Below are 24,876 nucleotides of genomic sequence, written 5' to 3' on the forward strand. Positions count from 1 at the left end.
ATAATTTGGCTTTCAATGTTCAACAAAAGGGAATCGTTATCCCTTAAACTTCTTCGATGTTTTAGAGCCTTTTGGAACTATAAAGAAAGCTTCTTTTTTTTCAATTATAGCTCCAACGAACTAAGAACTAATCTAATTTTGTCTCATTTTATATTAGAACACAATTTCGACTTATTTTGCTTTTGATCATATCTAATCCCTATTCTATCTCAACCAATGATACAACCACATCATGCATTATAATCTTGATTATATTTTTTAAATTGTTTAATTTTTTATGTTGTCCTTTCGAGACTTACAATAAGTTTTCAAATGTGATATAAAATACCTAAGAATCAATTCCCAGTTGGAGGAACACGTTTGATTAGATACATTGTATTAAGTCTTTTCTGCTCAGTCTGAAGTGCGTAGTTTCCGGAGTGAGTTAGATAAGTAGCTTTAAGTGATCATTTAGTTGCTCAGAATATTTGGTTGCATCAGGGCTCTAAGTAATGTTTTTACTGATGTAATGTTAATCATTTTAGATAACCTCGCTGTCAAGCGTGGGGGAGTAATTAGTCCTAGTTATTATAATTGAGTATTTTAGACTGAGATCGGTAAATCTTTATAAACAAAAACTTGTTTCATACAAAAGCTCTTTCTTTTCTTTAGATCTGTCCTAAAAGGACAATTAATAAATTGGTTTATGTTCCATAAGTAGGGTGATCTTGCAAGATACAAGATTAAATAAAGTTTAAAGTCTAGTTGGACCCGCGGGTAGAGCGGGTGAAATCTTTTGAGACGTCTGTGATGCTCGCTGTTACCGACGGAGAAACGATTTAATTGTTGTTAGAGAATCTTATAAAGTTAAATGCATAACATACTTACTTGAATTAGCACATCATTACTCAAAAGTGACTTCAATCATTATAATTGATTTCAATAAACATTACAATAAAATATATATATATATATATTTTTTTTTTGTTAATGATTAATCGATTTTAAAGATTAGTGAATGAAACATCGCGACATCCTACATCGCAATAATGATTATAATTGAAATACGTCGTCTTCATTTTGTCATTATACAAACTACTTACGATTAACAATAGTCCCTTACAGTTGCATTACGAGATTCTTTATTCATACTCAAGGCTGAAGAACATATATAAAAACTAAGTAGGGTGAAGCACGCATCCTTTTGGGTGATAAATACATTCGCACTACTAGGTGTGGTGAAAAATAACCTCCTTGGGCATTTACTAGTACACTAGTATACCCACATGATGTAACAGGTATATCCACTTACGGTTTGGGAGAAGTTGTATTGATCTGCATTTTTCTCAATAAACACTTTTGTTATGGAAAGTCAGTTTTAACTTTTAAATAGTAGCAAAGAACTACTTCCAAACTATTTTGGAATTGTGGACCCTACATTAATATTATAGTTACTATGATGGTCGAATGTTCGATTGGCTTTTCTATTATGAATCCAGACTGTAACCATAACTTAATAGACTTTGTTCTCTCGACACAGAATTTTTTCGCCACTAAGTATCTTACCTTGTCGAGAAGCTTCTATATTGATGCAATGAGTAAGAAACTCATTATTAAATGAGTCATGGATTCAATAAAATCTGGCTAGATCAACTTTCGATTCTGTAAAATAAAATATGTATACTATATACTTCAGAAAGAAACATTCCCATCCTGCCTGCAAAATATTCTAATTGTTTCGCATAAATCTGATACACCCTTTAACCCTTCGGGAAACAAACGTTTTTACTAAAGTGTTGATTAAAACTTTATTGAATTTAATTACAATTTTACAGAAACTGGAAAGTCCTCTTGTACAATATATAAATAGAACTATATAATGCATACATATGTGTATACGTGTATACAATATATAGCGGTTCATATAATACGTGTATGAATGTTACCTTTTAAGTTCTGACTCAACTATATATTTATATAAGTACATAATTTATATTGGATATTTGTTGTAAGACGTAATATATGTATGTATTTCAAAAGGTTATATTATAAGTAGAGTTAACAGAGTTCTTCTCCGCTCGTTGTTATTAATACATTGTTGTATGTATGTACTTGTATGTGTGTATGTATGTTAGAGCATTTGGCTCTGGTAAAATAACAAGTTTGGCTTCTCAATTAAATTAGTATGTATTTGAAATAAGTACTTTTAGGACATTCTAGACTTGTACATGGTGAGGGGGGAATCAAACGTTTCTTTCTTAGCGAGGGGCACAATCTTAATAGTTTCTGGAAAGGGTGAGCCCCAATTACAATCTAACGGATATGCACAGTTTAGACTAAAAGTATGTGGTAGTACCAAATGTGTTTAAAATTACTTTAATATAAGTACATAACATACAGCGTTTTGCATTAGCTACAATAAATTTAAGATATCTTTATTTGGTGTAATTTTTTAAATCAACAATTGGTGTTGTTCACGATCATTTGTTTAGTCGCATTCACGTTAAAATAGTTTATCAAATTTCCAAGAAATTAGCAAGGGTTGCCTTTTTAGTAGAAATATATATATATATGTATGTATATATTTATTACACATTTCATTCAATATGTATGTATGTGTGTATATAGTTAGGCATAGTTTGTTAGTTTAGTTAAGTTGTTAAATATATTTGAGTTTTAGTGCCAATTGGCTTAAGGTACTTTAAGTTTTTTATTTGCTTTTCTGATTTTCTGCTAGACTTTGAAGTTATAACCCACACACTTTTCAATCAGCACTCTGTTACGCCCTCTTCAAAAATTGTTCAAATGTGTCCAAGTGTGTGTGTGTGTGTGTGTGTATGTTTGTGTTTATATGTGTATGTGTGTGTGTGTGTGTGTGTGTGTGTGTATGCGGGTAGCAATTCACTAATTATGTATGCTTGTGTTACGGTGTATGTGCAAATATTGCAAATATAAGTATTAACACCCTGACTAACGCTTCTAACGAGTAACAAAACAGCGTCACATTTTCGCCCTTCGTTTTAAAATTGATTGCAATTTGTTAAGTCATTAAGTAGTGAAATATTATTAGTCTTCTTTTTATAATTAGTTTAGAGTTGGAGTAATAGCAAAAAAATGCAATTGAAGTTCTTGATTAGTGCAAATTAGAATTAGTTTATAGTTTAATAGTTAACAATTAAATATTTGTGAACAACTGCGTATTGTTGCAACTTGTTTTCAGAATACTTTTTACTTATCTTTTGGTTCGACTTATTTGTTTGTGATAATCCACAGGATAATTGGTAACACACACAGCCCATTGCAACGAGTTATTTCCAAATGATTAATTCCCAAAACATGCGAGCTATTGTAACTTCAACTTCAATATATATTCAATTTGGAGTACACTGGATTTTAAAACTGGGCATCTATTTTATAAGTATACATATTATCGTATGTACTTTGTGTTATCCATGTAAAAAGTTTGTGTTCGATATTTATTTTATTTCATATATACTTGTAAATGACAAGAGTTATTCGTTTCATTGTCTGAGGCGTGCTGGAGGTATGTCTATATAAGTTGTATGTATGTACATATGTATGCCAAGGATCGAAGCTTATATAAAGCAACGCACATTCTACTTGTAAGTACTTGGTGGCCTCGAAAAAAGAAACAAAACAAAATCAACAAATAGTTAATTAAACTAAACACTTTACTCATTAGTAGTATTATGTAGGTAATACATTTGAAAATCACAAGAACGTTTGAGAATTGACAAGTTCAGCATGCGCAGAGGACCACGTTGTTGCTTCATATATAGCCGTGAATCCTTTGGGTACATCCACATTTAAAAATTGCTAAGTTTGTTTGTTTGTATATACGCCAGTTGTCTGCTTCTCTAATCAAACTTCAACACTGCATTAAAATTTTGCTCACTATTCGTTATGGTTTCTCCATTTATATTACTGGCATTCATGCATGTATATTTATTTGTTGTTGTTTAGTTTATATTATGAAAGCTAACAATGTGGACGGACAAAAATAATTTACAAAAATTCATTTATTGTTACATTTAGTTAAGAATTCATTTCTGTTTTAGCTTTGTTTCATTTTTTTAGTTTTTTTGGTTTTTGTTTTGTTGTTAGCGATTTATTACAAGTGTTTGGTGTTTAAATAATCAAATCAACATTCATTTCCCACCTTAGAATGATCATTATCAATCGTTAGTAGTTAGATACACATAGTTCGATTAGATAGATTTGCATGCATTAACATGGCGATCATATTTGTGTCTGATTTGTTTTCTTTTTACAATTAGCTAGGCTTACACACTATAAAGTCACAATAATTTTAAAACTTAGCACACGTGTATAGCTTTAAGTACAGGCGCGTGTAAAACAATGCAGAGGTATAAAAAATTAACAATATGCTAAAAAGAAATTTTCTCATCTTCATAAATCCTCCGCTTGCTGCTGCTGCTGCTCCTTCTGCACACCAAACAATATGCATTGTTTTGATTTTAGAAATCAACGACAACATTTGACTTAATTGAGAGGATCAGAGCATAGCGCAGCTACTACAGTTTTGTAATACCAACTAGCAAAGAATCAAATTTCAAAAATACATAGGTTTTAGTTTTTTTTAGAGGATGTTTTGGAAACAGGCTTATTTGGTAGAGCTGACTTGAAATGTTGCTCGGTAATACATAAAAATAGACTAGCATATGGTTTGTTATTTTCAAGTAGAATTATATCTATATACAAGTGTAACTATATAGTTAGATATACACGTACGTACAGGCGTTATATTGGTTTCAATTTGTTATGTATATGTATATAGTATGTATGTATTTATGTGTATAATAATATAATCATAGACTAAAGTTTCCCACTACGCTTGGAGTTAAAAAGTTTTCAAAGGCTTCGTTTATAAGTTCTTTTGAGTTGACAAATGGAAAAGTTCTTTTCTTTTAAAGAGGTTTCGATTTGGTTCATTCACTAAACCACTAACCTAACATACGCTACGTTTAAAAAGTTTCGATTTTCGATTTGCAAAGCAATTTCCCTTTCGAAATAATACGCATTAAAATTCGTTATGCAAATGAGTAGACGTGCCAGATTTGCTACTTAGTTGGAAAATTGTAAAGTAGATAACACTACAAAGTGCAGCACTTAGCTAGGTTCGGTGTCTTAGTAAACAATTATGAAAGTAGAAAGTTTCACTCAATAGTTAAAGCTATTAATAAATTCTTAATGAACATAGATTCGTTCGCATTTCGTATTCAAAAGTTCGCTCCGTTGCAAGCTATGTAAATGGATGCGCTGTATTCGTCGTTCTCGAATATCGTTAAATTACATTTGGTGTAGATTGTTGCTGTTATTTGGAGTAGATTTTCTGCAAGATAATTAAGCGATATGTTATGTCTTCGTGAAGCCCTTAACAAATGCAATATAATCTAGCTACCAATTATCGCTGGGGCAGATTAACATTTCCTGCTGCCCTTGATCTTGATACTGCAAGTTTCGAAGGTATTCCGCCCTGCGTTGGTGCACCAGCTTCTCTTTTTCGGCTCGTTCTCTCTGAAGTCTGTGATAAAGAATGCATATAAGTACAGTCAACGAGTTCAATGATTTCACAATCACAATAATAAACCGATAATAGAATAATAATAAAATAATGCTGAGCTCAAATCTCAACCTGTTCCGACGTCCTCTATCTTACCAAAGTAGTAAAGTTCTCATCCCAAATGCTGGCGTGCAATTAAATTTTGTTTGTTTATACCCGTCTACTAATTCACAGAATACTTGTATAAGTTTTAAAACTAATACTTACTTAATGCGTGATTGTCTCATAAATTGTTGTATTTTTCTGGCAGCTTGATTCTGTGTTGATTGTGAGTAAGTTCGCCTGAAAAAACTCAAACACATAAGTACAGATACTTGCAGGAATTTCGACAAGAAGAATAACTCACTTCAGGGGGCCCGACGGACTGGTCTCCTTGGGGGTGCTGGGCTGCGAGCTCAGCTCCTGCTGCTGCTGCTGATCCTGCTTGTAGTGATCGTAGAAGCTCGACAAACACTGGGAGTTGCTGCTGACGCTGCCGTGCTCGCTCCCATGGCCCAAGCCATCCACGCCACCCGACGGGTGCTGCGACTTCTTGAAGCGCTTGTTGCGCCGGTACGAGCGATAGCCATGCTGTATGACCAGAGCCGCATTCGTCATTTGCCTGTAGTAGGCGTACTGTTTGTACCGCCGATAGTAGTTCTGTATGACCACGGCTGCTGTGCGCTCCTTGTTCTGCTCCTCGAGCTTCTGCCGCCCCTTGTAAGAGCGATAGGCCTTCTGAATGCACTTGGCGGCTTCGTACAGCTCTCGCTGCTCCGTGTCTGTGAGCGTTAGCTTGGAGAAGTCCGCCTCAAAGGGATACTGCGCAATGCTGGAGGCGTGCAGGAACTCTGTCAACTGCTTCGTTGAGGGCGGCGGACTGGGCGAGCTCACTGAAGGATCGGTGCCCAGTATCGAATAGCTGGCCGGCGACTGTAATGGCCCCGAGCTGGCGGGGCTGAGACTGGAGCAAGGTGTGCTCACGTCATGATAGCGATAGCTGTGATCGTGAAAGTCAAAACTGAAGTCGCCCTCGAAATGTGTGTTGGGCAAGGAGTCGAGCAGTGGATCCATAAAGCTATCCGTTAGTGCCGAGGACTCTGAGGTGAGCGGCTCCGTCAGTGGACTGCCCAGCACCATCATCTCGTCGGCTTCATTCTGTGGATAGCAAGATTGTAAGTTGGGCGTAAGCTGAAGATCTCGTTACTTACCTTGATGCGCTCGGGCATGGCCGCTATGATGTGCTCTGCCAGTGTCAGGACCTTGGCATCTGAGTCCCCTAGAAGTATGTGACACAATTGAAATAGTTTCAAAAACTGTTCCACTGGAACACTCTCTTATGCACGACACACACATATCAAACAACAATTCTACGCAATGTATTAGGTAGTACTGGTGGTGGTGGTTGTGGTGGTGGTTGTGGTTGTAGTGGTGGTTGTGGTGTTAGTTTTTAGCTATACATGGACAAGCAGCTTGGCCGCGTTATAGTAGTGTGTGTAGGAAGTACAGGCCAGATACACTGACATACAAGTAGTAAGTAGTTAGTTTCATATTTACAATAAGCCTTATTTACAAACGCACTTGCCACGTCCAGGTGTACGAGTATGTTCTAAACTGTTATGTTATGTTATGTGGACACCGATAAACGCACATTTAATATTAGTTAGCTAGTTCTAATTATGAGTACATACACATATAGCTATGGGCATACATTTATTTTGGAAGTATTATAGTATACTTGTATTTACACCAGTTCAAACACTCCAACCAGTAATTTACATCAAAACGAACATGTACATAGACTATGATTAGTATTATTATTATTATTATACATAAACTATTACATAGAGCTCTTTAAAAGCAGAAACACAGAGATAATCGCACACACACACACCAATGTTATATGCATTTGTGTTTCTAGGCAGGAGTGTTAGTTTGTATGTATGTTAGTCAGCATGGCATGTATGTGTATGTCGGTATGTCGTTATGTATGTAAGTTTGTATGAAGTAACAACAAAATGATTAACAGGAACAACAACAACGAGAATGACAGCCATAATATGCATTAAGTTTAACGGCCACTATTACGAGAGATTGTGAGTATATAACACGGGTAGCATAGCTCTTAATATTCTTATTAATTTTGAATTTAAAATTTCTTTGTACGCCTCTGCGTGTCACTGACCTACAATGGCATCGTTCAGATCATTATTAATGGTCGCGTCGGTAACGCTCGTGGAATTGTCATCGCAATCGATATCTTTTTCATGTAGGGGACTCGATTCTCCCGTGGATACCTCGCCTGGTGCGAAAATGTGTGAATTTTTTCAATGGTAGTGACAAATTTTGACAAATAAAGGGCAAAGAGGTTAGCTCATGCAAACAAAGCCATTTACTTACACAGAGCAAAGTCCATTTTGCGAAGAGGCGAGAGCAACGAGTTGGTGGTCAGGGAGTCCAGTGGCGAGTCAACGCCCAGTGCGTAATCAAACGACTCGAAATTGCTGCTGAAAGGCATAGAAAATTGGATGACAATAGGTGGAAGACCTCAAAAAGTTTAGCTCGTACCTGTGCAATCTGCTTAACGGCTTGCCCGACTTGCCTCGAATATCCATGTTAATGCCGCTGTCAACCGACGAGCGTTTGGCATAGCGCGAGTTGTTAGGTGGACTTTGGTTGCTACAAAATAAAGATGAATGTAAATGTTAATTGAACCCTTATTTCGGAGACTTTCTTATTTCCTCAAAAGGGTTAAACGGTAATTGTAAGAAAGAAAGAAATTTTAATGGTAAAAGGTAGATAAAATCACAATTTAAGCAAGAGATTTGCATACCCTCTAACCTAAACCAAATTTAGTTTCCCCAGCTTCTATCGTCTAAAAGATATTAGCGTTCATACAGACGGACATTCTTTACTTCTTATTATACCCTAAGGGTTCAAGATAAGTATAAACTCTCAAGGTTTAAAGCTAGTAAGTACGCTTATGAGAGAAGAAAAAACTTGAGTTTGCGGCAGGAGTCTTTAAACCACTTCCACTTACCTATGGACTGCGACAGGTCGCAGAAATACTCCATCGTGCTTGCGCTGCAGCTCCAATTCGTATGCATTGTAGGTTTGGTCCTCAGCGTCTGCCTCCGAGCCATGAAGCGAGCGGGCCATGCTCATTGATAGATTGGCCAGAGTGCCGCGCATTTGCGGTTTGCGGCAACGCTCCTTCTCCAGCCGATAAATCTGTGCCAGAATCTGCTTGTGACCCTTCAGGTGGGCCAGATCCAACGGAGATTGCTGGGCATGCGTCTTGATCTTCAGCGCATTATGATTCCATTTGTACAATATGAGAGCGCACTCAGTGTGGCCGCGCACACAGGCCCAGGCCAACGGCGTGTATCCATGTATATCCTGGCTCAGCGCGTCTAGCTCTGTTTCGAGTATGATATGTGGGTTCTCCGCGCGCCAATTCAACAAAGCACACACCACCTTTGAGTAGCCCAATGCGGCGGCCAAGTGTAGTAATGTAAGTCCACGGAAGCCCGCGCTCCAATTGCCGCTACTTTGGGCAGACCATGCGTTCTTAGTGAGCTTCTGGCAATAGCCAACCAATTTCTCCTCAAATTTAGGCTCCAAATAGAGAGCCGTGTGGTCAGACTGGAAATGACGGAAAACACAACATATTATCTCACGAGTTTGTTCTCCTGCTACCATTTGTGAAATTGCTGATCAACGTTCATTATTCTTGTATTACAATATTCGATTGAGCTTCTTAGAATTGCAAAAAGCATTCGGAATAGTTTCCAAAATTTAAACCTTAATAGAACAAGCCGTGAAAATATGTTTATAATTCCTTTAAAGTATATGTTTATCTACAATACACATAATCTATGTATATCTCCAGATCATGAGTAAAAATCATGAGTAATAGTACGAAGTTCGAGAGGCTCTTCAAAATAAAATAAAAATACCTTTACAAAACTTGAAAGCTGGAAACAAAAGATTCCCTCTATTTGTAATGAGTGTTACCTTTATTTCTGAGTCTACTACAAAGACTTTTGTTTTTACTGATTGCTGGTAAATATTAAAACATTAAAATAAGTCCTTGAATGTTGTCGCAATTTTTGATGCGAAAATATGTAACCGATTGTACAGAAAATATAATTATGGTGTGATATTGGTTCAGAGGAAAAGAAATTAAATTCTCTTACCTACACGGCACAAAACACTTCATAAATAAAAAGCTTATATTAAAAAATAATATATAATCGGGTTACAGTTCAGATACTACAGTTCTTATTAATTGTTCACTCACCGTCAAATCCTGCTCAGCTTTGAGCAGCAATTTTTCCTCAATGGCCGACAAGCGATTGAGCAGAGTAAACTTGTAGAGACAATCATTGGAGCTGCTCGCATCGAAAGGCGCGTCCGCGAGCAACGACATCTTGTACTCGAACATAACGGAGTTGGATACTAGGAAGCCATCACAGGCGACCTGAAGCGTTACGAATCCCGGCTCATGTGCCGGACAGTAGCAGCGCAGCACGCCCTCCTGCACCAACACAGTGGGCACAGGTTCCGCATCGAAGAGAACCGTGTACGTGGCATTACTTGTCCAGGGACCAGCCACAAGCACCTTGACGCCACCCTCGGTGTAGGACCATTCCGGACTGAAGTCACAGATGTTCAGTAATTTTCGATCGCACTGTGGCACACCAGGCATCGTCGTCTGGGCAGCCACCTCCTCCAGATAGGCTCCGGAGTGCAGTCCATGTCCGTGTCCATGCTCGTGAGCTGTGTTGCTCAAGGCCTGCTTATCATCCAGATCCAGTTCGGGAAACTCCACTAGCATATCAAAAGCATCCAAATTGGCAAAGACATCTTCCGCGTCTTCGTCGTCCCCCTCGGTGTCGTGGCACGGTGTACTGCGCTTTTGTTGCTCCGCATTGTTAAGCGACTCCACACAATTGTTGGCAATGATGGTTGTGTCGTTGTTGCTGCTGTTGTTGTTGTTGTTGTTATACGGCATATTGGCAATGAGCGTGCGCTGCAAATCTTCATGGGACAAGTCCAGGGTTTCATTGAAAAAGCTCAAGGTTTCGTTGCTGGCACTTGCCGGCTGCTCCAACTCCTCATTGCTGTTGCCAACACTGTTGCTGATGTTGCTGCTGTTGCTGGTACTCTGATTGTTGACGGTTGAACTAAGCTCCATAGGACCAAAGCTGCTCTCGTCGCTAGCGCTGATTTGGCTGCTATTATCGCTGGAAGCACTGAAGTTTGCACAACCATTTTGGGATTTGTGGCAGTCTGCGACCTGATTGTTGTTGTTGTTGTAGCCGTCTCCTCCAGTCACGCGTTTTTGCGGTTCATTGCCGTTCACTTCCAACTGTAGCAAGTCAGACAAACAAAATATAATCAACATAAATATATAGAGTTATGAAGAAGCACACAGACGAATAAAACTGACGCTTACCTCTCCGCTCATTAAATTATCACAATTTGTTGTTGTTGTTGTTGCTGCTGCTGCTGTCGCCGCTGACGTCGTTGCTGCTGTTGCTGGTGTTGCTGTCGTTGTAATTTGTTGCTGTTGATTGCCATCAATAATCGACTGTAAGGAACTTGAGGTGGAGCATGTGGCCGAACTGGAAGGAGTGTTGCCAGCGGAAGACAAAACTGCATGCAGGGGTTGGTTGCGCGCGCTGTGATGCTCAGGTGACATGCACATCGCCTCAACAGGCGCATGTCCTGCAGGTGTGAGTCCAGTAGTCGTGCCATGCGTTGTCTCCTGCAATTTATAATAATGTTGTTGCTGCTGCTGCTGCTGCTGCTGGTGATTGTTTGTGTTGTTGTTGTTGTTGTTGCTGTTGGTGTTGGAAGCATTTATTTGTTGCTGTTGATTGTTATAGATGAAGTTGTTGTTGCTGGCGTTATTGCTGTTGTTGGTGTTGTTGTTGCTGTTGCTGTTGACCCCAGAACCATTACTATTTACGACATTTAATTCGTTGTTTGTTGAGGCTGCTGCCCCCTGACTCTTTGCTGTTGCCCCCGCTTCTAATTGCTTGCCACTGCTACTGTTGCTGCTACTGCTGCTACAGTTATTTGTGCTGTGGCTGCTGATTTTATTGGAATTTACATTTGTGGTCATGTGAGTTTGGTTTTCAATTATCTCTGTCTCCATGACACTTGAGGAAGCAGCAGCTGAAGCAGCAGCTGCTGCTGCCACTGCTGCCGCCTCCCTCGTCGTTGCTGTGATTGTTGTATTAGCAATCTGCAGGCGATGATTTAAATGTGTTGGATTACTATTATTATGACTGTGACTTTGATTGCTCTGATTGTGACTTGCCACAAAGCGTTGTAAGTTTAGTTGATGCTGCTGCGTTTGTTGTTGCTGTTGCTGATAATTTGAGTGGTTTTGCTGTTGTTGTTGTTGTTGCTGTTGCTGCTGCTGTTGTTGCTGCTGTTGCTGCTGTATTATCAAATTGCTTCTTGTGGCTACCATTTGAGTAGACGAACCACGATATTGCTGCTGATAATTACCATCGCTATGAGAACTCTGTTGTTGTTGTTGTTGCTGCTGGTGTTGCGGCGGAATGATTTGAAATTTAATGGCCGACTCCTGCGGCAATTGTTGTGTGGCATTGTGGAACTGGGCGTGTGGATTGTCCAGATGCATGGCATCGCGCTGTCGATGGCGCTCCGACCAGCGCGAGTAGAGCTGTAAGTTCAGATACATCGAGGGCAAATGTTACTTAAGCCAAAAAGTATCCTTGAACAATATTTTTCATTATATTAAAAAAAAAAAAAAGGAAAGAAAACATGATCCTAAATGGGGTACAAATTGTTTTCTGAAGACCTGCTTTGGATGGGAAATTATATATTTAGACAAAAAGTATCCTAAGAGCCCTATGGCTATTTCAATTTAAATTCCTATTGACGTATTTTCATACCAAAACGATTACCCAAAACTAATCGGATATGCAAATATAATAAAAATTTATCTGTGCAATATACAAATTGTGGAACTTAATATGTGTATGTATTTCTTATAGTCCGATAGTAGTTATAAGAAGAAAAGAGTACACACATGGTATCTAGGGCAAGTATATAGAAAATTCTTGCCATTGCCATTTTAAAGATTTTTCTAATTTCGAACAATTGCTTCTGTAGGTTTCTAATGAGACTAATTTGAATGCCAGATTATATTAATTCTGGAAACTGCTTATAATTCAACTTAATTTGAACAGATCGGCTTCAGGATCGACAAATATTTTATTGCAAACATTTAACTTAATAAAGTCAAAAAATCATTAATCCATCAACTTATGTACATATGTTTCTCTTATAAACCTTTTTGTAAAGATCTCTTCTCAATTAATGCATTTACCGGCATTAATTTCCTAATAGTTCGAATACGAAGTTATCTTTACCTTTTTATTACCTTTTTTAAAAATCTCTTTCCTAATAGTTCGAATTCTACTATGAACTTAAAACTTGTATGTAGTAATTATTTGTATGTACTCTAGTAGTTTTCACGATATTTTTAGAGTTTTAGAGCGACTTACCTTGGTGGCTACCACAACATTCGGGGTACCATTGACGCCATTGTGAGAATTGAAGCCCTCGCTCAGTCGCTTCTCCGAGACGGACTTCAGAATACCCGTGCGTCGCATTACCGGATGCGTGCAGGTCTTTCCATCGGCGCAACCCGCATCTCCGCAGCCGCAGTCCAACTGTTTGACTAGGGCTGCCTGTCGGGAAAGCCGCTGCTTCTCCATCAGCTGGCACACAATGGACTCCACCGTTTCGGCCGTCTGTAATGAGGTCGGAGGAGTTGGATGATCGATCGCATTGGCTGTGAGCAGAAAATACTAACCGATATTTCGATGTCGTTTCCTGAATCGGAGTCGTCATCTGAGTTCACGGTGGATACTGGCCAAAATTGAAGTATAGAAATAATTGAGGCTTATTTTTTGTGAAGAGTGCAATGCTTACACATGGGCTTCAACTGGCTGACGAGCTCCTCCTTTGTCCACTCCTTCTTATCGCCCCAGAGCGTGATGCTGGGCGCAATTACGGACATCTTGTTGTCGTCCGGATAGGGGACATTTAGGTAGTGCACCAAAACAATGTCCGGATTCTGCACAGGTGTGTGTGTGTGTGTGTGTAGATGTGCTTGTAAATAATAGAGTACATAAATCTGGCTCTCTATATACATACCTGTAACAACCAGTAACATCTGCGATGAAATGTCGGCAATATGGCCGAGTGTACATAACAACCGTAGATGCACTGTGAAGGAAATTCAATTTATCAGAATGGGCGCACGTAGCGAAAACGAAAACAAAAACAAATACATAAAAAATATCTATGTTGGTCATATACGCAGCGCCCCCTATCCGACCCATCTATTTAATTGGAAAGCATAAAAAGTCAGTGCTTAAATTAAATTACAAGCCACCCACGCTAGGGGGCGCCAGAAGTCGTGACGCCAAGACGAATGCTGATGAGGACAGAGGCCAGGGGAAAAAAAAATCAAACCTACAAACGACTCGGAGGCAAGTGCCAAGAATCGAACCCTTTTTGTGCCTTCCCGCCGCTGATGTTGTTGTCGTTTTTGGCTTCGACTGAGTTATACAACAAAACTTGGTGCGATAAATATTTGGCGCACTTGCCGGCGTCCGATATGCCGCTGATATTTTTTTTCCTTTCCTTTGGCGTTACATCGAACAATGTTTATATTAGTTATCGCGCACGATGGCACCGGATGGGGAGGGGGCGGGGCGGGGAAGCGGATGCGCCCCGTTGCGTTTACTCGCCGTCTTTGTGTCTGCGATTGCATAAATCTCACTAGCTACTTGTTTTTGTATTAAAATAAAAATTAAAACAAAAACAGAATTGCCCCAAGATATCAAAAAGAGTGTACGAGTATGTAGTAAGAGGAATTGGCGTGAAATTGCCAACAGTTTTTCCCGTAATGGCAACAAGGGCCTGCAAGCAGACACAGAGACGAACAGACAGATGGACAGACAGACAGACAGAGAGAGAGATAGACAGACGAATGGCCACACTCCAGACTTTATAAATACGCTTAACCCTTGGCAAGGCTGATTTCATTAGCAGGCGGCATGGCACATATCCTTAAACAAACAAACAAGCGAAAAAAGTACAAGTTTCTGTATATTTCCGGCGGGAAATCATAATTCACTACAACAGGGTTTGGCAAAACGAAAAAAATCTGTGAATGTGAAAAGAAAAGAAAAAGAGGAAAAAGGCAAATAAAACACTTAACAGTACCCGGAGCGCGCCACATGCGCCATAAGAAGGCAACACAACTTGAGCTTTAATTTCCGTGTCCTTTTTGCGCTAAGTCCTTGACAAATGACACCGACCGACGCGCCTGCCTAATTGCCTAATTGCGCGGCAGGCGACAACTGACCGGCCCAGTCGGACCGCCTTACTCTCTAGCTTCCAGCCACTCACCTCAGTGCCTTGTACTTTCAGTTTCATGTGATCCTCGCGCGTTGTCTTCCCATCCTTGCGCTTCTTCCAGCAATAGCCATCACGTCGGTATCGCACCTTCTTACGCGAATAGAGTAGCAAGGAACCGCTCTTCGGCCTGCATCAGATAAAACGCTTTATAGTTTGGACTCGCCTTCTAAGAGGTCGGGCCGATTATGACTCACCTTGTTTTGACTTCTTTTGATTGCCATTCGCTATGTTTGTCAAAGCTGATAAGAATCGCAGCAATTTCCTGGAAATGTTAAACATATTAATATTTACTTAAATAGCAGTAGCCAACACAACTAAAGGGCTTCGGTAAAAAGCGAATAAGCTCTTTCAATAAACACCATTTCAAAATACAATTTATTATCTTTCGAATAACATCTATCAATAAACATTTTTTTAAATGTAATTATAAATAAAGTCTAAACAGTCAATACAGGTTAATATTCGCAGTAGACAACAAGACTAAAGGGCTTCGGTAAGAAGCGAATAAGGTCTGTTCATAAACACCATTTCAATATAGAATATATAAATAAAGTCTTTCAAATAACATCTTTCAATAAACATTTTTTAAAATACAATTTATAAATAAACTCTAAATAGTCTAGACAGGTTAATATTTACTTAAATAGCAGTAGACAACACGACTAAAGGGCCTCGGTCAGAAGGTCTTTCAATAAACACCATTTCAAATTAAATAAAGCCTTTCAAAAAAGTCTTTCAATAAACATTATTTCCAAATACAATTTAAGAGTCTCAGTAGTGATTGTCAATTTTATAATTGTCCCGTATTTTAAATCTAGACATTATGAATGATCATAGAGCAAAATTAATTGAATTAATCAATTTTATTCATGTATGTCAACAAGTGTGGCGAATCAGTTAATAGATAAGACGTTCCTATAACCTTGTTTTCTTGATTCAGTTAATTTTCTGTTTATTTATTGCCCGTCAATCTATTTTAATCTCTTTAATGCCCGCGCTACTCATACATGTTCGTATGTATTTGTTATAGTATATGTATGTATATTGTGCATAGCCACTCGGGCAATATTTGTTCTGTAACTCACGTGTTTTTCCCACTACTTTCTACGCCTTACTAGATTTAACCTTGTTTTGATAAGAGTTTGTTTGTTTAACTTATTTGTGAGTTTGCAACAGAGTAAAATTTTCCTATGCTGCCCACAAATTGTGCTCGCTAACCAAATTAACTAACGTGCTAACAATTTCCGGCCAAAATAAAAAACCCGCTCGTGTTAAACACTCTCGGCATTTCCTCTGCAAAACCAACAGGACTACGGAAGCTCGACTGCGTGGAGAAAAAAACCGGCACATAAAACAAAGGAAAGCATTTCAGAAATTTCATTTGACCGCACCGGTGGCCAGCAGGCAGGATACGAGCATAAGCCACTGGACACAGCACACCGCATATATGATACGTTATATGTGGAGAAGTGTGTATGTGGTCGGAGACCACAATTTACACGTGTCGCCGCTTGACACCTGGCCGGGTCTTTGTGCAATTTGTGTGCATATTTGAACTGCTCGCCGACTACTAAAGGACACAAGGCAGTTACACAATTAGAAGATGGGTACTGCATCATCTTAGAGCTACTTAAGTAGCTTCAAGTGGCAATAACAACAATTCAGATGCAAATCACACACAGAGACGCACACACATCAGAGAGCAGCAGCGAAAGTGTGTGGCGGGCGGACTCGGATGTCGAATGCTCAAATGCTCGAATACTGTCTATGCTGACAGCCATTTGGCTCTTCATGGCATGTATTGCCGATAAAGTTATCAATTTGTTTTGCCAGCCTTGACGTCACATGAATAATGTAAGTGGCCGGCACAAGCGCCGCTATCCTTGCTATTCATCTATGTATGTAGTTCTATCTACTGCGAGTATACGAGCATGCGAGTATGTATGTGCAGTCAACAACTGAGGCAAAATGTACACTAAGCGCAAAAAGTTGCTCAACTTCTCATTCTAATGTACTGAAAAGCAGAAATATTTTTGTCATGATTAAATTGTAATATTGGGCAAATAATAGTCATCTAGCTTACCGGAGATTTCCCTCTTTCTTCTTTCGTCTTTCAAATTGTCTCTCCAACTTTCTCTTTCCCTCTTTCTTTTTTTCTTTTCCTCTTTCTCTTTCTGCTCCTTAGTTTTTCTAATTAGTTCTTAAGTAGAATTAATTTTCCTCCTCTACTTACTATTTGTTTAGTTTGTTAGGTCTATAATGTCCCTGACCACATATGGCTGTGAATCGGCCATAGCAGGCCAACTGGCAAATAAAATTCCCGCAACAGCTTTTTCTTAGGCTTTCTTATCTTTTATGTTTAAATTATAATGGTATATTAAATCATCTCTTCATTTAAATTAATTTTTAGCTCATCGTAAATGAAATAATTAATCGTCAAGTTTATTTAACAAATTTAATGATTGTTCACGATGAACAGGATTAAATAAAAACACTCTGCTAATACAAAAAAAATTAAATTTTTATATTATAATATATGTATATAAAATGTAAATATATATTATGTAATAATTATCACACTTGTTGACAATTATAAGAATTTTTGGTTATCACATAGAAAATGTTTAGTTCTTAGACGACTACATATGTATTTGTTGAAACCACAATTCCAAAAACTAAAAATATTTGTTGAAAATAAATATTAACAATTTTAATTATTTGAAGAAGACATTTGAATTAACATATTTCCAACTGATCATGAAAGTTATTTATTTAAAATTCCTTTCAATAAAAAAGGTGAAATTAAAAAAAAAAAAAAATATATATATATATATTTTTTTTTGGCAACATTCTAGTTAAAGTTATCAATCTAATCAGTTATAAGCCCTATTTTAATTGGAAATGATGTCGTTATGTGTTAATTTTTTTTTTGTTGAGTGTAGTCGCAGCTGCCGCTATCGCTGCTGGCTCTGCGCTGTCGCTGTCGCTGGCGCTACGATATGTGCAGCAAAGGAACATTTTCATATGCTAGATTTCGCAACATTTGCGAATGTCATAAAAATTGTATGCACACACACACACACTTATACGCACACACACATACACTCAAGTTCAGGATAAGTAAAGGGGCAACGCGTGTTTGTCAAGTGGCAAACGTTTGCATTTTGGCAAAATTGCCACTGGCATCGCCTTGAGGGGCAACTTGTGCGGCAGTGGCACTTTATTTATGTATAGTATGTCCGCTTGAGTAGCTCGAGCTGCCGCTGCTGCTGCTGTTTCTGTTCTTAGGCTCGCATCTTCTACTTTTTATTTTATGATGAATTCTAGACACATACGCGCAAGTTGCGAGAGAACGCGAGCGCATTAAAAATTTATGCGCACCTCAGCGTATTTCAGCCTCCATTCATTGGTGAAAGGGCGCGTGAGTCGCAGCTCTGATGGTCTCGGCGGGCACTCGGCACGGTTTTCAACACTTTCTATACATTTTCAATTGATCGGACATATGCGGCGTATGAGTTATTGGTGGAATTTGTCTTGATTTGTGCGTGTCACTTTGATGTGTGCCTATACAGATACACTTAGAAAATAAGTTGGTACAAATCGATATTAAGGCATAACTTATTTCTATCTGATCTATCAGATAGTGATGTATATCTTTATAAAACATTTTATTCTGAATGACTATTTGCTGATTAACGGCAAGTGCTAGGAAATTGGAACTTTAGTTTTCAGTGTAAGAAGCAAACTCCGAAGCGGAGGAAATGGGCTCCAAAAACGTTATAAAATATCGGTTATTTTTGTAACCAATCGACTTAAAAAACTTGGTTTTTCTAGTCTTCAAAAGAATACAAAATACTACACATATTGTTCTACTTGTATATACCATTTTACTGTTGACAGTAAGATCAAGTTTTCAATTTTAGATCATTGTATTTTAAATATTTAAGCTGAAGCTTGTAGACTTCTAATGCGTGTGCTTAAGGGATTCCATCCCCCGACTCAGCAATATACTTATACTTTAGTATCGCAAGTTTCATAACAAAATTAGAAGCAGGTTATTTTAAAAGTATCAGTAAATAAATAATTATAATAAAAAATAAAATTAAAATTTGTTTGTCAAATAAAATGGAGAAAATTCAAAGAAATTACTTTAATGTTAATATTCACTAAAAATCTGAAAACTAATAAACAATACATCCTCGGAATAAAACAAATATACGTAATTCTGAGATTGTAAAAAACTTGTCTCATTCGCATACAAAATATGTACATCTAACCCACTATATTCCTATAGTTTGTTATTGTACTTTTGAAGCTATAATAATATTCTTGAAGCATTTTTATGGGAACAGTCGTTTTTGAGATAATAACCTGACTCACACTCAACAGAACTCTCTCTCTCTCTATAGAAACTATTTTCTACAGCTGTGAGGTGGACATAGCTGGCTCTTAAATTACGCCCGACTGCTCTTGGGTGGAGATTTTCTTTTCTCTTTTTTTCTCCTCTCCACAATTAAGTTCGTAGCGTCTCCGACCTGATTTGACTGTAAATCAAGGCATAGCTTACCGGATGTAAATAATTTTTGTATATTTTCTAGATTATTTCTAAAGCTTTCTTAACTTCTAAGTTATAACGCAGTGATGATAAAAATATTAATAAAAGTAACAAAAAAAAATAACTGCCAGTCTTTAACATCTCCTATAGGAAGTCCTGACTTCTTTGAATGTGCACATTATACAGAGTAAAAACAAGCTAATATACGTAAGTCTTGAGCGTGTGAGCTTATAATTGCATAGTCTGCCACGCCAAATCGCATTAAAAGCAATTTAAAATAATGAAGAATTTAAAGTTTAGCTTACAAATAAATATTTCTAAACTCTCTAAGAACTGCTTTAGGAAAACGAGTTTAAAATGTTACAAGGTAATGCTCATAGGAAACTATACTGGGAGTTTCCTTCTAACTATGGAAGTTTCCAAAGGCTAGTAGTAATTCATTGCGTTTGCCTCTCTTTGTTCAGAGTTTTGTTCGAAACAAAGACAAACAACTGCAACACCACAGCAATAACAAGAGCAACAATAACTAATTTAAAAGTTTTATTGTCTGATTTTATTTTATTTACAAGTAAAAGCGAATACAACAAGCATCACAACAAACGGGAGCAGGACGAGTACAAGGACCAGGGCGAGCCCCAGGTCAGGTCTGTACACTCATTATCAATTTAACTTTTTGATTTTTAAGCTGCGCTGTTTTTAACCACACGAACCCAAACACTTATACATAAGTACAGACACACACACACACACACACACATACACATAGGAGTCGCGCATTGTTGTTGCTACTATTTTACAGTTGCTTTATGTTTTGACCACCTTTTGCTACTTAAATGCCAAATTAAAACCGTGTGGTTTAAGGCCCGCAGCACTGCCATTGCAATTTAACACCCCACTCCCCTTCCCCTCCCCCATCCCCCATCCCCCTTCTCAACACACACACACACACACACACAATCCCGCCCCTGGGCCCAGTAAGCAGACTAAAATAAGCGTGCGTAATTTTATTTATGCCCCGTACACGGTTACATTTTGTAATTTTTGCATGTTGATGCGCCTGCGAGCTCGGCGTGCAACACGTCCAGTATGTCCAGTACGTCCAGGTTGGCGTCCAGAGCCCCGTCCTTCTTGCAAACTTTTTCGCTGCTGTTGTTGCTGCTGCTGCTGCTGCTTTTAATTTAGTCAACTTGTCGTGCGAGTGTGTAAAATGGCATTTAACGCCAAGCCCAGCCTCACCAAACGCCCAGCCGTTCAGCCGTTCAGCCCCCTCCCCACTTGGAGGAGCAAAAACGATGCTGGACTCGCGCTCACGTTGCCGCTGCCGTTGAACTTTACAACTGTCCAAATGAATATTTGCGGTTACGCTTAATTCACAAGTAAAACAGCAAGTTAAACGCTCCGTGCTTGGCCGTCGGGTCAGTTCTTGTCCCCTTTTTTTGTTGTTTTTTTTTATATATTTTTTTGCTATTCAAGCGAGCTCAAAGTTTTATTGTAAATAAAAAGTGGAACTTTTGGCGGCGGCGCCTACGTGCCTACTTGGCACTCTAGTTAATGCTAGCTAGATATTTATCCAGCTCCAAGAGCTTTAAAGCATGGCACATCAAACACCAGCTAAAAATTTCGACAATAATAACTATGAGGAACTATGGGTAGTATTCTTTAAAGTTTAAACCAAATACTTATTTCGCTTAATTGTCAAACGGCTTTGGAGTTAGTTTCACATTTTTCCCTCAACATTTTCTTGGAATACCTTGACAATATTCTGATTATCCAGATGCTTACACAACATGAAATGTTGTTTCAACAATTGGTTCTTCACTTTCTTTATTAGGAATTTCATTTTTCTTGTATATTATTGGAGAAAGTTTATTTTCCCAACGACAAGCAATTTATCCAATTCAATTAAATTCATCTATTAAGTGATACCAAAATACTCCACCAGCTGAACATAACTATTCTAAATTACCTCTTTTAACTAACTAATCACTAATATGGCAGATTAGTGCATGGCGGATGGTTTAATTTCCCAAGGCTGCTTGCAAATTGTATGCACATTTTCCTTTTAGCTGTTTATTAGATGCTTGCATTGTTTGTTAGTTACTTTTTAGTTGATTTTTACAAAGCAAAAGGAAAAACTTATATGCAACTCGTCATTTCCCAGCATTCACAATCGTATAATGTCGATATATCGGCCTACCAATATTGCAACTAAATAATAATTATACACTCTTCATTGAAAGCATACTAAATAATTTTCTATTCGGAAATGGAAACAACGGATTTACTTTTCCAAAAGCTAAGCTTTGAAAACAGGCTGAAAATTTTAGGTTTTTAATTTACAAACCATATTATTGCTTTAAAAAATATTGATTGCGCTATATTTCTCAAATGAGGCATCATTGTTATGCCTTGTGGCTCTTACTAGAGATAATTGTTTGATCATGCAAAAATCATTTCATTCAAGTTTACAAATATTATTAAGTTCTTTTAGTTTCTGACCACACGACATTCAAAACTCAATACTAAGGAAACTGAAAAGAGGTGGAAGGACAGCAATCTTCCGACTCTGCTGCTTGCATTTGAAAGAACTTACTCAACATTATTCTAGCAGACAGAGACACATTAATTGATTTTAAATATCTCTTGCAAACATAGATTTTTAAGCAAAATATTCCCCTTGCAATATTCGCACTCACATCTTAATTTGTACTTGAAAATAAGAAATAGAAAAACTAGTGAAGCCACAAGTCACAGCATAATCCAAAGTCCCCGGTCTGACAAGCTGTCCAGCCTACAACTGTCAGCCTCATCCTGTTGGCCCTCTCCTCTCGCACGACTGTCAACTGCTTGCCAAGAGCTGAAGGCTCCTGGCATGCCATGTGCTTGACTTAAGTCGGTAAATCGTAACTCACTATGTTCTTGTGTCGTTTTTGTTGTTGTTGGTGTTGTTGGTGTTGTCTGCCATTTGATGGCTTCCAACATGTTTAACATTCGAACTGCCTCTAATGTTTTTCTTATAGCCGCTGTTGTTGCTATAGTTGTTGTTTTGCTTTCACTACCGCGCCCATTTTCGACATTTTTATATGCATTCAGATACAAATACAAATACAAACACAAATAAACTGACCTCATTTGTATTCCAACGATGACGCTGTGACGGAAAACTGTCAGCTCTTGGCAAGCTCTCCAAATTGTCGGGTAGTTTGATGGGTTCGCCATCTGAAATTGAGCGAAACGAAAATAGAAAAAGTCGGGAGAAAAATCAACGCAAATGCATATTTTATATATGTATATAGTGTATATCGTATAGTATGTATGTAAGAGTAGTAGAAAGTGTAAGCAAGGGTTCATCATAGGGGCCCACAGGACATGGGTGTGAGTCTGTTGCCTGGCTGTTGTTCCATAAGTGGAAAGCAATGCAAATCAATTTGCAAAACCTTTCGCTTGCAGTGCTCATGTAGTTTAAGTTTGTGCAGCTGCCAACTGCATCTTAAAGAAGTTAAAACATTTAAGTCTAGGCTGTTGGCTGTTGGCTGTGGACTGGGATTGGGCTTCGCTTGGTCCGCCCAACAGGTGCAAATGTCGGCGGGCATAAATGCGACAAAAATGTAAATCAGCACCATGATTTATAGCATTTAAATGTCGCCTTAATAAAAGCGCAGGGACTCGACCATCATTTATCAAAAGGTTCAAGAACCAGAAACAAAAAAAAAACGATAAACAAAAACCGAAAGGATAAATAAATACATTCTAGTCAACTGCGTATTGTCAAAAACTTAAACGAAACGCATGCAAGGCCTCTGCCTGCTCTTCATGGGGCTTAAATATTTTAATATACATCATCAGTGTATATAACTGTTTGTCTGTATGTGTGTGTGTGTATTAGTGTTCGGGTGTATTTGTGTTGCAGACTTTGCTAGTCATTGAATAATTACGCGCACTTAATGGCGCTTGCAACGTAAATTCTCCGCTCAATTTTCATTTTCAACAACACATTGTCGTGGTTGTCGAACTATATGCTCTTTTATTAATATGCCACGCAACTACAACAAAGAACTCTCAACTACGACAACAACAAATTGTAGCAAAGCAAACTTTTGGCCAAACTGTAATTTAGCAAAAATGTGTAATAAAAGCGTACGCTCGACACATCCTCCAATATCTTCGCTCGCCACTCTCCTTGGTTGGTAAGCCTGCTAAGTCATCTATAGGCCAATATATCAAAGGCAATACCAACGACCCAGCAATCCTTCGAGCGAACGTACTACATTTACAGTTTTTGTGTGTTGTGCATAAATAGAATGCACTTAAGAGCCATAAAAAAGTATTGTACAATTTATATAAAGTGTTCCACGGCCTCAGCGCTGAGGCACTGAATGTCGAAGAGTCGTGCCAGCGTATCCAAAGTGTTGCCAAATGTTGCAGGCCAACCAAACAGACAGTGCGTGGGGGCCCCCGAGCGGGGAGATGTGTCGGAGATGGGTGGAGCGGCGGAGAGTGGCTCGGGGAAGGAAGGTTGCATCGCTAAGGTGCCTGATGATGACGTTGTCGCTCTTCGGCTCTCCGGCTCTCAGTTATTGTTTGTTGTTGTCGGTTTGGTTCGCGTTGTTTATGGCATTTTTATATGGGCGCACGTTGGCAACACGCACACAGGTCCTCACACACAGACTCATAGTTTAGTGCATTGTGACTACAAAATTTATTACAAAATTTTAGTTTGATTGCACACTCAAGTTTTATTGCTCAACTAATTTGTCATTTGGCGACTTGACGGCTTCACAGGGGAGAGGGTGCCGCTCAAACGCTACTTACAGGAAAGTACTCGTATGTATGTATGTGCACTGTAAAAAATTATGCGCTCCAAATTCTCAAGTCTCTCATGTCAAATTGATATTACTCTCCCTCAATAGTATTGGCAACTCAGCAAAGAGACAATATTTATTTGCCCTCCCGCTGTTAGATTCTTTAGACGGATTATCAATATGGTATCCGTATCTCCATAGGATCACTTCATTTCATTATTTAACTCTTAACCCAGGAAGGACTGACTTATAATCAAGAGTTAACATTTCTCACAATTTCATCGAAAGCTCTGCCAATTTCTTTTGTGTACGCAATTGTTAGACATTTTTTTAGAAGTCATATTTGAAAACTCAATTCAAAGCAATTATAAGTATATCAGTAATCCATAAAGTACAGTTGATCTGTTTTACTTTAAAACTGACCGAAGCACTGCCTATGTACTGCACTGTTTCCTTCCACTCATAAATTAATTTTGTTT

The 24,876-nt window shown here is 38.3% G+C and overlaps 1 protein-coding gene across 10 annotated transcripts in view; it reads right to left on the reverse strand.

Annotated features, from left to right (window-relative positions):
* Positions 1-2,568: 2,568 nt before the first annotated feature.
* LOC115619987 (myb-like protein P) overlaps positions 2,569-24,876 on the reverse strand; it is a 55,986-nt gene continuing 33,678 nt past the window's right edge. For 2 of the 10 annotated variants that reach the window (XM_030513049.1, XM_030513057.1), the window contains 19 exons: positions 22,723-22,814; positions 15,235-15,302; positions 15,032-15,167; positions 13,769-13,840; positions 13,544-13,688; positions 13,425-13,480; positions 13,114-13,362; positions 11,025-12,266; positions 9,867-10,937; positions 8,604-9,208; positions 8,132-8,242; positions 7,964-8,070; positions 7,749-7,865; positions 6,775-6,842; positions 5,931-6,721; positions 5,792-5,866; positions 5,681-5,708; positions 5,423-5,545; positions 2,569-5,353 (listed from right to left, as the gene is read on the reverse strand). In XM_030513049.1, the coding sequence (XP_030368909.1) occupies positions 5,426-5,545; positions 5,681-5,708; positions 5,792-5,866; positions 5,931-6,721; positions 6,775-6,842; positions 7,749-7,865; positions 7,964-8,070; positions 8,132-8,242; positions 8,604-9,208; positions 9,867-10,937; positions 11,025-12,266; positions 13,114-13,362; positions 13,425-13,480; positions 13,544-13,688; positions 13,769-13,840; positions 15,032-15,167; positions 15,235-15,302; positions 22,723-22,814 (5,153 nt within the window). In that variant the 3' untranslated portion in view covers positions 2,569-5,353; positions 5,423-5,425. The remainder of the gene's footprint in view (positions 5,354-5,422; positions 5,546-5,680; positions 5,709-5,791; positions 5,867-5,930; positions 6,722-6,774; positions 6,843-7,748; positions 7,866-7,963; positions 8,071-8,131; positions 8,243-8,603; positions 9,209-9,866; positions 10,938-11,024; positions 12,267-13,113; positions 13,363-13,424; positions 13,481-13,543; positions 13,689-13,768; positions 13,841-15,031; positions 15,168-15,234; positions 15,303-22,722; positions 22,815-24,876) is intronic. The other 8 variants (XM_030513052.1, XM_030513058.1, XM_030513055.1 and 5 more) reach the window with 6 other exon arrangements.

The sequence above is a fragment of the Scaptodrosophila lebanonensis genome, unplaced genomic scaffold (assembly GCF_003285725.1).
Source record: "Scaptodrosophila lebanonensis strain 11010-0011.00,11010-0021.00 unplaced genomic scaffold, SlebRS2 tig00000001-arrow-pilon, whole genome shotgun sequence".
NCBI classification, from domain to species: Eukaryota; Metazoa; Arthropoda; class Insecta; order Diptera; family Drosophilidae; genus Scaptodrosophila; species Scaptodrosophila lebanonensis.